The 13,483-nt window shown below is 35.3% G+C and overlaps 1 protein-coding gene across 1 annotated transcript; it reads left to right on the top strand.

The window, feature by feature from the left end:
* Nucleotides 1–4,946: 4,946 nt before the first annotated feature.
* LOC105664226 (uncharacterized) lies at nucleotides 4,947–13,055 on the top strand. The gene is made up of 2 exons (XM_076541950.1): nucleotides 4,947–7,770; nucleotides 7,813–13,055. The coding sequence occupies exons 1-2, from the start codon at nucleotides 6,415–6,417 to the stop codon at nucleotides 11,686–11,688; spliced, it is 5,232 nt and encodes a 1,743-aa protein (XP_076398065.1). The 5' UTR covers nucleotides 4,947–6,414; the 3' UTR covers nucleotides 11,689–13,055.
* The last annotated feature ends 428 nt before the right edge of the window (nucleotides 13,056–13,483 follow it).

Raw genomic sequence — 13,483 nt, 5'->3', positions numbered from 1 at the left:
GTTCTATCGATCATATAAGCATAATATGGCTAATAATATGAGTTAGATTGATAATAATAAGAGTAATGAGTATAGTAATTGTAGATCTATCGATCATTTAAGCATAATATGGCTAATAATATGAGTTAGATTGATAATAATAACAGTAATAAGTATAGTAATTGTCCTTCTATCGATCATTTAAGCATAATATGGGTAATAATATGAGTCAGATTGATAATAATAACAGTAATAAGTATAGTAATTGTCGTTCTATCGATCATATAAGCATAATATGGCTAATAATATGAGTTAGATTGATAATAATAAGTGTAAGAAGAATAGTAATTGTCGTTCTATCGATCATATCTGCATAATATGGTTAATAATATGAGTTAGATTGATAATAATAAAAGTAATAAGTATAGTAATTGTCGTTCTATCGATCATATAAGCACAATATGGCCAATAATATGAGTTAGATTGATAATAATAAGAGTAATAAGTATAGTAAATGTCGTTCTATCGATCATATCTGCATAACATGTTTAATAATATGAGTTAGATTGATAATAATAAGAGTAATAAGTATAGTAATTGTCGTTATATCGATCATATAACCATAATATGGCTAATAGCATGAGTTGGATTGATAATAATAAGAGTAATGAGTATAGTAATTGTAGTTCTATCGATCATATAACCATAATATGGCTAATAATATGAGTTAGATTGATAATACTAAGAGTAGTGAGTACAGTAATTCTCGTTCTCTCGATCATATGAGCATAATATGGCTAATAATATGAGTTAGAGTGATAATACTAAGAGTAGTGAGTATAGTAATTCTCATTCTATCGATCATATAAGCATAATATGGCTAATAATATGAGTTAGATTGATAATAATAAGAGTAATAACTACGGTAATTGTCGTTCTATGGATCATATAAGCATAATAAGGCTAATAATGTGAGTTAGAGTGATAATACTAAGAGTGGTGAGTATAGTAATTCTCACTCTATCGATCATATAAGCATAATATGGCTAATAATATGAGTTAGATTGATAATAATAAGAGTAATGAGTATAGTAATTGTAGTTCTGTCGATCATATCGGCATAATATGGTTAATAATATGAGTTAGAGTGATAATACTAAGAGTAGTGAGTATAGTAATTCTCATTCTATCGATCATATAAGCATAATATGGCTAATAATATGAGTTAGATTGATAATAATAACACTAATAAGTATAGTAATTGTCGTTCTATCGATAATATAAGCATAATATGGCTAATAATATGAGTTAGATTGATAATACTAAGTGTAGTGAGTTTAGTAATTGTCGTTCTATCGATCATATAAGCATAATATGGCTAATAATATGAGTTAGATTGATAATAATAAGAGTAATAAGTATAGTATTTGTCGTTCTATCGATCATATAAGCATAATATGGCTAATAATACGAGTTAGATTGATAATAATAAGAGTAATATGTATAGTAATTGTCGTTCTATCGATCATTTAAGCATAATATGGCTAATAATATGAGTTAGATTGATAATAATAAGAGTAATGAGTATAGTAATTGTAGTTCTATCGATCATATCTGCATAATATGGTTAATAATATGAGTTAGATTGATAATAATAAGAGTAATAAGTATAGTAATTGTCGTTCTATCGATAATATAAGCATAATATGGCTAATAATATGAGTTAGATTGATAATACTAAGAGTAGTGAGTATAGTAATTCTCGTTCTATCGATCATATAAGCATAATATGGCTAATAATATGAGTTAGATTGATAATAATAAGAGTAATGAGTATAGTAATTGTAGTTCTATCGATCATTTAAGCATAATATGGCTAATAATATGAGTTAGATTGATAATAATAACAGTAATAAGTATAGTAATTGTCGTTCTATCGATAATATAACCATAATATGGCTAATAATATGAGTTAGATTGATAATAATAAGTGTAATAAGTATAGTAATTGTCGTTCTGTCGATCATAATTGCATAATATGGTTAATAATATGAGTTAGATTGATAATAATAAGAGCAATGAGTATAGTAATTGTCGTACTATCGATCATATAAGCATAATATGGCTAATAATATGAGTTAGATTGATAATAATAACAGTAAGAAGTATAGTAATTGTCGTTCTATCGATAATATAAGCATAATATGGCTAATAATATGAGTTAGATTGATAATACTAAGAGTAGTGAGTATAGTAATTGTCGTTCTATCGATCATATAAGCATAATATGGCTAATAATATGAGTTAGATTGATAATAATAAGAGTAATGAGTATAGTAATTGTAGTTCTATCGATCATATCTGCATAATACGGTTAATAATATGAGTTAGAATGATAATAATAAGAGTAATAAGTATAGTAATTGTCGTTCTATCGATCATATCTGCATAATATGGTTAATAATATGAGTTAGATTGATAATAGTGAGTGTAATAAGTATAGTGAATGTCGTTCTATCGATCATATCAGCATAATATGGGTAATAATATGAGTTAGATTTATAATAATAAGAGTAATAAGTATAGTAATTGTCGTTCTATCGATCATATAAGCACAATATGGCTAATAATATGAGTTAGAATGATAATAATAAGAGTAATAAGTATAGTAATTGTCGTTCTATCGATCATATCTGCATAATATGGCTACTAATATGAGTTAGATTGATAATACTAAGAGTAGTGAGTATAGTAATTGTCGTTCTATCGATCATATAAGCATAATATGGCTAATAATATGAGTTAGATTGATAATAATAAGAGTAATGAGTATAGTAATTGTAGATCTATCGATCATTTAAGCATAATATGGCTAATAATATGAGTTAGATTGATAATAATAACAGTAATAAGTATAGTAATTGTCCTTCTATCGATCATTTAAGCATAATATGGGTAATAATATGAGTCAGATTGATAATAATAACAGTAATAAGTATAGTAATTGTCGTTCTATCGATCATATAAGCATAATATGGCTAATAATATGAGTTAGATTGATAATAATAAGTGTAAGAAGAATAGTAATTGTCGTTCTATCGATCATATCTGCATAATATGGTTAATAATATGAGTTAGATTGATAATAATAAAAGTAATAAGTATAGTAATTGTCGTTCTATCGATCATATAAGCACAATATGGCCAATAATATGAGTTAGATTGATAATAATAAGAGTAATAAGTATAGTAAATGTCGTTCTATCGATCATATCTGCATAACATGTTTAATAATATGAGTTAGATTGATAATAATAAGAGTAATAAGTATAGTAATTGTCGTTATATCGATCATATAACCATAATATGGCTAATAGCATGAGTTGGATTGATAATAATAAGAGTAATGAGTATAGTAATTGTAGTTCTATCGATCATATAACCATAATATGGCTAATAATATGAGTTAGATTGATAATACTAAGAGTAGTGAGTACAGTAATTCTCGTTCTCTCGATCATATGAGCATAATATGGCTAATAATATGAGTTAGAGTGATAATACTAAGAGTAGTGAGTATAGTAATTCTCATTCTATCGATCATATAAGCATAATATGGCTAATAATATGAGTTAGATTGATAATAATAAGAGTAATAACTACGGTAATTGTCGTTCTATGGATCATATAAGCATAATAAGGCTAATAATGTGAGTTAGAGTGATAATACTAAGAGTGGTGAGTATAGTAATTCTCATTCTATCGATCATATAAGCATAATATGGCTAATAATATGAGTTAGATTGATAATAATAAGAGTAATGAGTATAGTAATTGTAGTTCTGTCGATCATATCGGCATAATATGGTTAATAATATGAGTTAGAGTGATAATACTAAGAGTAGTGAGTATAGTAATTCTCATTCTATCGATCATATAAGCATAATATGGCTAATAATATGAGTTAGATTGATAATAATAACACTAATAAGTATAGTAATTGTCGTTCTATCGATAATATAAGCATAATATGGCTAATAATATGAGTTAGATTGATAATACTAAGTGTAGTGAGTTTAGTAATTGTCGTTCTATCGATCATATAAGCATAATATGGCTAATAATATGAGTTAGATTGATAATAATAAGAGTAATAAGTATAGTATTTGTCGTTCTATCGATCATATAAGCATAATATGGCTAATAATACGAGTTAGATTGATAATAATAAGAGTAATATGTATAGTAATTGTCGTTCTATCGATCATTTAAGCATAATATGGCTAATAATATGAGTTAGATTGATAATAATAAGAGTAATGAGTATAGTAATTGTAGTTCTATCGATCATATCTGCATAATATGGTTAATAATATGAGTTAGATTGATAATAATAAGAGTAATAAGTATAGTAATTGTCGTTCTATCGATAATATAAGCATAATATGGCTAATAATATGAGTTAGATTGATAATACTAAGAGTAGTGAGTATAGTAATTCTCGTTCTATCGATCATATAAGCATAATATGGCTAATAATATGAGTTAGATTGATAATAATAAGAGTAATGAGTATAGTAATTGTAGTTCTATCGATCATTTAAGCATAATATGGCTAATAATATGAGTTAGATTGATAATAATAACAGTAATAAGTATAGTAATTGTCGTTCTATCGATAATATAACCATAATATGGCTAATAATATGAGTTAGATTGATAATACTAAGAGTAGTGAGTATAGTAATTCTCGTTCTATCGATCATATAAGCATAATATGGCTAATAATATGAGTTAGATTGATAATAATAAGAGTAATAAGTATAGTTATTGTCGTTCTCTCGATCATATAAGCATAATATGGCTAATAATATGAGTTAGAGTGATAATACTAAGAGTAGTGAGTACAGTAATTCTCATTCTATCGCTCTTATAAGCATAATATGTGTTTCGCGATGTCGCGAAAATGATAGTATAATAGATATAATAAATAATGTTAGAATCAGAACCATGTTGTAGGAAAAAAAAAGTAACCCTCTAAATTAGTTATACATTGGTTTACAGTCCACTCATATATTTTCGGATAGCCTCTTCAAGGGTCGTTTATCCCATGTTTATTTTATTACTGCTATTCCAAGTTGAATAGTCTATAGAATTCCAAAAACGCTGCATTAATTTTACAGCCCTTCAGGCAATCAGCACATACTGAAGCAATAACCTTTTAGGTTTGAAGTGTCTTTAACATTGAACTGAACATACCTATCCTAAAAAGGTTCTCGTATAGTCGAAACTTTGCTTTCCATCACGCTTTGTTTAGTTATCGTAAAAGTCAATTTATGATTTCCGGACACTTTCGTCCTTTCATACAACTCTTGAGAAAATACAGACGGACAAGATAGAACTGACTTTTTTTCAATTTATCACTCTCTGTTTCGGGGTCACCTAAACGTACCTCCTGTGGTGTCACGGTCTGTGAAGTATGCGTACTTCAAGGACAGGGTCCCAAGTCAACGGGTCTTAGCAAAATAACAGCTGCCCACGTGCACCACAGCCGCAGGTTTTTCCAGATAGCGCAGGGAAGTATCTATCATGGGTAAAGGGGCTAGGCCAGGCTAGCCCTCAGTCACAGGTTTTGGGAACCTTAGGTGACGCCCACGTTAGACCAACTCCCTGTTGCTAGTCACAGTCTTAAGATAGACACGAGCAGAGAGTTGATTTGGTACAAGATGTTAAAAGGGAGGTTCTTGCAAAGACAAATCGCATAGGGAAGTATCTTTCGTGTTGGTAAAGGGGCTAGACCAGGCTAGCTCTCAGTCACAGGTTTTGGGAACTTAGGTGACGCCCACGTTAGACCAACTCCCTGTTGCTAATCACAATTCTAAGATAGAGGTTTCTTGGTCTGCAAGAAAACCAAAACCAGTCAGTTCGCTCTTATGTCTTCCATGTTCCGTATGTGCCTTACAATCACAACGAGTATACGTTCTCCGTGCGAAGTCTATCAGTTGAGTTCAGTTTCCGTTTGAAATACAATCTAAAGATTAGATTCAACCACATAAACACTTGTATGAAAACACATCTCTAAATAAAAGACTTTTAACGAAATACAAACAACTATCCTTATTTCCGTAACAGGAGTAAGGAAGCGCGACAGTTCGGTGATTAATTTAAAAATTAACATTACGAATTTCGTGCTAAAAAACATTGGTCCTTCGAGCCGGATATTGACAATAGTGACGTGTAACCACAAACATTAGTGCACAGTTACGTGAAATAAACAGGAGTGAACATAACAGTGTGTGCAATAAACATTGGATTACAGTGCAATAGGACACATACTTTAAAGCAGTCGGAAAGTGAACGAGTCTGGATAAAACGTTCTCCACCAGATAAGGTAGGATCAATCTTTTGTAATTGTCATTCCTGACCATCTTCAAAATGCCGAACACCTCCGCGAGTTCCGCTCAACCACAGTCCGTAGTCGCTGGTCTGAGTATCAGTACTTTACGACGCAAACGCGGCCATATCATCGGGCAAATTTCATCTTTGACTACGTTCTTGGATTATTTTGAAGACACACACTCCGAAGATACGTACCTATTAGAAATGCACATCAACGGATTAAATGAAGTCTGGAAAAAATTCGATGATTTGCAATTTAGTATTGAAGAGCTCGACGAATCTGAAGAAACGCGTCGGTTTGAAATTCAGAATAATTATTACGCTGTGATAGCACGGGCTAAGCGAATTTTAAATAATACTCAACCATCAGTTCCTACCACGGTTCGGGTTAATCCGTCACCGGCATCAACGGTACCGGCACCGATGACTATTAAATTACCTGAAATGAGGCTACCAACGTTCGACGGAACAATCGAAAACTGGTCATCTTTTTACGACCTATTTACGGCCATGATCGATCGTAACGAGGATTTGACCCCGGTTCAAAAATTACAGTACCTGCGGTCAACTTTAAGCGGTAAGGCCGCGGGTTGTATTGAAGCTTTGGCCACGACTGACGCGAATTACACGGATGCTATCGATATTTTAAAAGAGAAATTTGATTGCCCACGCCGTATAATTCTTAGTCATTGCGATACGTTACGGAATATCCCAAAATTGCTGAAAGATACTCCAGAAGCATTAGCTAATTTGGTGGACACCGTAAATCAACATCTCCGGGCACTTAAAAATTTGGGCGAAAATGTCGCATCATGGAACAGCATTTTGCTCTCCATAATCATTTCCAAACTAAACGCGGATACAGTGTGGCATTGGGAATTAACGCTTAAAGATAAAAGACGAATGCCAGCTTACACTGAATTATTACAATTCATAGAAAGACGAGCAAATTGCACAATTCCTTCTTCCTCAAAATCTGTAACTTCAACTGGACAGCAAGAAATGCGACTTTATGGCCATAACAAATCTGTTAATAAACATCGATCATCGCGAGGACAAGTTTTCGTAACAACGAAACAACACAAGAATCATCCTTATGAACGAGTGTCGACGACCCGGGCTCAATATATAGATTTTCAATGTCCATTATGTAAAAAGGATCACTGGATCGGAAACTGTCGAAAATTTAATGAACTATCTGTTGTCGATAGAAAAGCTATCGTTATAAAAGCTGGACTCTGTTTCAAATGTTTGCGAAGAGGACATGGATCTACTTCATGTAATAAAGGTGCTTGCCGAATATGTCAGAAAAATCACCATACACTTTTACACTATAGATCACCTTTGACGAGTTCATCAACTTCGGCATTAGCAACTTCTCGTCAACCGATGGATAATCAAGAAACAATTTGACTAGCAACTGAAACACCTCGGGAGATAACATATCATAAAGCGTTTACTATTGATACAATTACTCATGATTTGCTGGTAACTGCACAAGTTTATGTATTGGACAAGTATCATCAACCGGTTCGTTGTCGGACTCTTATCGATACCTGTGCGTCAACGAATTTTATGAGCGAGCGCCTCGCCAAAAGGTTGGGCATACCTTTGGGCAGGTGTTCAATTCCTGTCGGGGTGATCAATACAATGTCTACCATTGCAAAAAACACAATTACGGCAACCTTGACTTCTATTACCACTAACTATAGACGGACTTTAACATTCTTGACCATACCAAACATAGCTTCTAACATACCAGACCAACCTATCGACAGAACATTATTTAAAATTCCCAACAATTTAACATTGGCCGATCCAGAATTTTCAATACCTGCTCCAGTTGATTTATTATTAGGTGCTGGAGTAGCACTATCACTGTTGAGTATTGGACAAATTAAATTATCACCTCCTGATGGACCAGATTTGTACCTGCAGAAAACGCAATTAGGTTGGATAATTGGTGGAAGTGCTCCAACTCATCGATTGACCAAGGAAACCACTTGTCATGCTATTACCCCAATACAACTTGATTTGGCCCGATTTTGGGAATTAGAAGACGGTCCCCAAATCCAACATCTGTCTAAGGCCGACAGAGAATGTGAAGAGTATTTTAGGAAAACTATATCACGGACTTCCGAGGGTAGATATATGGTGGCTCTTCCATTTAATGACAAACTTTCGCAATTAGGAGAATCTAAATCTCGAGCCTTGAAGAGATTTTCATCCTTACAAGGAAGATTTAAACGCGATGAAGAATACGGGCGGGCATACCGAGCAGTATTACAAGAATACCTTGATTTAGGTCACATGTCCGAAACTCAAGTTCATAACGAAAAGGACGGAATGTACTACCTGCCGCATCATGGGGTCACTAAGATCACTAGTGATACCACCAAGTTGAGGGTTGTGTTTGATGGCTCCGCAGCAACTTCTACAGGCATTTCTTTGAACGATACGTTACATGTCGGTCCAAAGATACAGGATGACCTGTTGTACATATTACTTCGATTCCGGAATCATCAGTATGTGTTAACAGGCGATATTGAAAAAATGTACAGGCAATTCCTAGTGCGTCCTGAAGGCAGGAAATACCAACAGATTCTATGGCAAACCTCAGATCAAACCCCGAAAACATTCCAATTAAACACAGTCACGTTTGGACTTTCTGCCGCTCCATATTTGGCAATCCGTTGCCTATCACAATTAGCTCAAGACGAAAGACACCGATTTCCCCAAGCAGCACAGACTCTAATCACAGACTTCTACGTGGATGATCTTTTAACTGGAACAGCAACGATCAACGAAGCATTAACGTTACAAAATCAATTGATACAAATTTTACAAACTGCAGGATTAAACATTCGTCAGTGGGCTTCCAATCACAGGGCATTACTTCAAAACCTTCCAGAACAATCCATTAACAAACGACTACACCTGGGCGAATCATCAACCATCAAAACTTTGGGAGTGTTCTGGGACTCAAGCGACGACACAATCCGATATTCAATCACAAACTCGCCATTAACAAATTCCTTCACTAAACGAAGTATCAGTTCCGTCATCGCGAAAATCTACGACCCTCTAGGACTGCTCGGACCTGTCATCATATTAGCAAAAATAATGCTGCAAAAAGTATGGACTTTAAAATTAGACTGGGATGAATCTTTACCTATGGACACACATACTGAATGGTTGAAATATTATAAACAATTACCACTTTTGAACAACGTAGCTTTCAACCGACAAACCTTGATCAATGAACCTAGTATAGTGGAGTTACATGGTTTCAGTGACGCTAGCGAACGCGCATATGGCGCTTGTCTTTATCTCCGTTCCATGGACAAACACGGTCAATGCAAAACACAACTCCTTATGGCGAAATCAAAAGTTGCACCTTTGAAAACTCAATCCATACCGCGACTGGAACTGTGCGGAGCATTATTACTTTCTTCAATAGTTACCACAGTTCAGAAGGCCTTGAAAATAAATATTAACCGAACAATATGTTGGACCGATTCCACAATCGTACTTCATTGGATAAGGACGTCACCACATTTACTAAAAACCTTTGTAGCAAACAGGATAACCGAAATTCAAAATCAAACCAATATCACAGAATGGCGACACGTTTCTACTTCAGACAACCCAGCTGATCTCATTTCTAGAGGACTATTGCCCGAAGATTTTTTACGTCCGTCGATATGGCAGACTGGACCTAATTGGTTATACAATACCGAAGATCAATGGCCAACCACAACAATCACACCTTGCAACATGACGTTAGAACAGCGGGAAATAGTTTGTTTAACCACAACTCTTCCTGATACCAGTCTCCTGGATCGTTTCTCTTCTTGGGAGAAGCTAGTACGGGTGATTGCTTGGTGCCTCCGATGGAAATCAACCAATCATACAAAAGGACCCTTAACAACAAAAGAATTAAGATATGCCCATGATACAATTATCAAACTTGTACAGAAACTCCATTTTTCAGATGAATTAGAACAATTATCAAAAGGCAAAAATCCGCATTTAAAAAATAGATTGGGAAGATTAAATCCATTTATAGATTCTGACGGTATCCTACGTGTCGGGGGCCGGTTAAAACATTCTTTAATGCCATTTGGACAAAAACACCCCATCATTCTACCCAAAAACCGCATTACCCTACTTATCATCGACGACGAACACAGAAAACAGTTCCATGCAGGTACCCAGACGACCCTTTACGCGGTCAGACGGCGCTACTGGCCCATCGATGGCCGGCAACAAGTGTGGAAAGCAATAAAACCTTGCGTACGGTGTTGCCGGGCCCAACCACCACCGGTCAACTACCTAATGGGTAACCTACCTGCCGCCAGAGTCACCGAGTCTCGACCATTCACTCATACAGGTGTAGACTATTGTGGACCATTTTACATAAAAGAACGGAAGCAACGAAACCGTGGTCGGATAAAGGTCTACGTTGCGGTATTCGTTTGCCTGGCCGTCAAAGCAGTTCATTTGGAATTGGTCAGCGATTTAACCACCGAGGCCTTCATTGCTGCACTGAAGAGGTTTATTGCTCGACGAGGACTCTGCTCCTACATATACTCAGATAATGGGACCAACTTCGTGGGAGCGAATCATGAATTGCAAGAATTACAACTATTGCTACGTTCAGAAGAACATCAAAACCAATTGACAACATTTCTGGCAGGCAAATCCATAGAATGGAAGTTTATTCCTCCACTGACACCACACTTCGGCGGTCTGTGGGAAGCAGCCGTCAAGTCTTTTAAATATCATCTGAAACGGGTTGCTGGATCCGAATTATTTACATTCGAAAATTTTAACACTCTCATTATAGAAATTGAAGCCATTCTGAACTCCCGTCCATTGACACCTATATCCTCAGACCCTAACGACTTGCTTGTCCTTACGCCAGGGCATTTCCTGATTGGCGATTCATTAACCAGTTTGCGTGAGAAAAATGTTACAGAGATACCTACAAACCGCCTCTCGAGTTGGCAACAAATCCAAAAAGTAAAACAACATTTTTGGGTTCGATGGCACCGGGAGTACCTGAACGAACTGACCACACGCAGCAAATGGACCAAGGGTGACCATCCAATCAAAGAGGGCACAATTGTCCTACTTCGTGAGGACAACGTTCCATCACTGCATTGGCCCTTGGCCAAGGTCATCAAGGTTCACCCAGGCACAGACGGAATAGTGCGAGCTGTCACCGTCAAAACAGCCAAGGGTACGCTGGACCGGAGCATCAAACGACTCGTCCCGCTGCCCAACCAATCAGATCAATCTGCATAAGGCGCAGAAACTTACAATGTGTAATTTAGTTACGCACATACATGCACATACACGCACACACATGCAATCACAAACATTGAATAGTTGTTGATCGGTGCCCTCTCAACGGGGGGAGGATGTTTCGCGATGTCGCGAAAATGATAGTATAATAGATATAATAAATAATGTTAGAATCAGAACCATGTTGTAGGAAAAAAAAAGTAACCCTCTAAATTAGTTATACATTGGTTTACAGTCCACTCATATATTTTCGGATAGCCTCTTCAAGGGTCGTTTATCCCATGTTTATTTTATTACTGCTATTCCAAGTTGAATAGTCTATAGAATTCCAAAAACGCTGCATTAATTTTACAGCCCTTCAGGCAATCAGCACATACTGAAGCAATAACCTTTTAGGTTTGAAGTGTCTTTAACATTGAACTGAACATACCTATCCTAAAAAGGTTCTCGTATAGTCGAAACTTTGCTTTCCATCACGCTTTGTTTAGTTATCGTAAAAGTCAATTTATGATTTCCGGACACTTTCGTCCTTTCATACAACTCTTGAGAAAATACAGACGGACAAGATAGAACTGACTTTTTTTCAATTTATCACTCTCTGTTTCGGGGTCACCTAAACGTACCTCCTGTGGTGTCACGGTCTGTGAAGTATGCGTACTTCAAGGACAGGGTCCCAAGTCAACGGGTCTTAGCAAAATAACAGCTGCCCACGTGCACCACAGCCGCAGGTTTTTCCAGATAGCGCAGGGAAGTATCTATCATGGGTAAAGGGGCTAGGCCAGGCTAGCCCTCAGTCACAGGTTTTGGGAACCTTAGGTGACGCCCACGTTAGACCAACTCCCTGTTGCTAGTCACAGTCTTAAGATAGACACGAGCAGAGAGTTGATTTGGTACAAGATGTTAAAAGGGAGGTTCTTGCAAAGACAAATCGCATAGGGAAGTATCTTTCGTGTTGGTAAAGGGGCTAGACCAGGCTAGCTCTCAGTCACAGGTTTTGGGAACTTAGGTGACGCCCACGTTAGACCAACTCCCTGTTGCTAATCACAATTCTAAGATAGAGGTTTCTTGGTCTGCAAGAAAACCAAAACCAGTCAGTTCGCTCTTATGTCTTCCATGTTCCGTATGTGCCTTACAATCACAACGAGTATACGTTCTCCGTGCGAAGTCTATCAGTTGAGTTCAGTTTCCGTTTGAAATACAATCTAAAGATTAGATTCAACCACATAAACACTTGTATGAAAACACATCTCTAAATAAAAGACTTTTAACGAAATACAAACAACTATCCTTATTTCCGTAACAGGAGTAAGGAAGCGCGACAGTTCGGTGATTAATTTAAAAATTAACATTACGAATTTCGTGCTAAAAAACAATATGGCTAGTAATATGAGTTAGATTGATAATAATAAGAGTAATAAGTATAGTATTTGTCGTTCTATCGATCATGTAAGCATAATATGGCTAATAATACGAGTTAGATTGATAATAATAGGAGTAATGAGAATAGTAATTGTAGATCTATCGATCATTTCAGCATAATATGGCTAATAATATGAGTTAGATTGATAATAATAACAGTAATAAGTATAGTAATTGTCGTTCTATCGATAATATAATCATAATATGGCTAATAATATGAGTTAGATTGATAATACTAAGAGTAGTGAGTATAGTAATTCTCGTTCTATCGATCATATAAGCATAATATGGCTAATAATAAGAGTTAGATTGATAATAATAAGAGTAATAAGTATAGTATTTGTCGTTCTATCGATCATATAAGCATAATATGGCT

Source organism: Megachile rotundata, unplaced genomic scaffold (assembly GCF_050947335.1).
Source record: "Megachile rotundata isolate GNS110a unplaced genomic scaffold, iyMegRotu1 scaffold0426, whole genome shotgun sequence".
NCBI classification, from domain to species: domain Eukaryota; kingdom Metazoa; phylum Arthropoda; class Insecta; order Hymenoptera; family Megachilidae; genus Megachile; species Megachile rotundata.
This window is presented reverse-complemented; position numbering and strand designations above follow the sequence as displayed.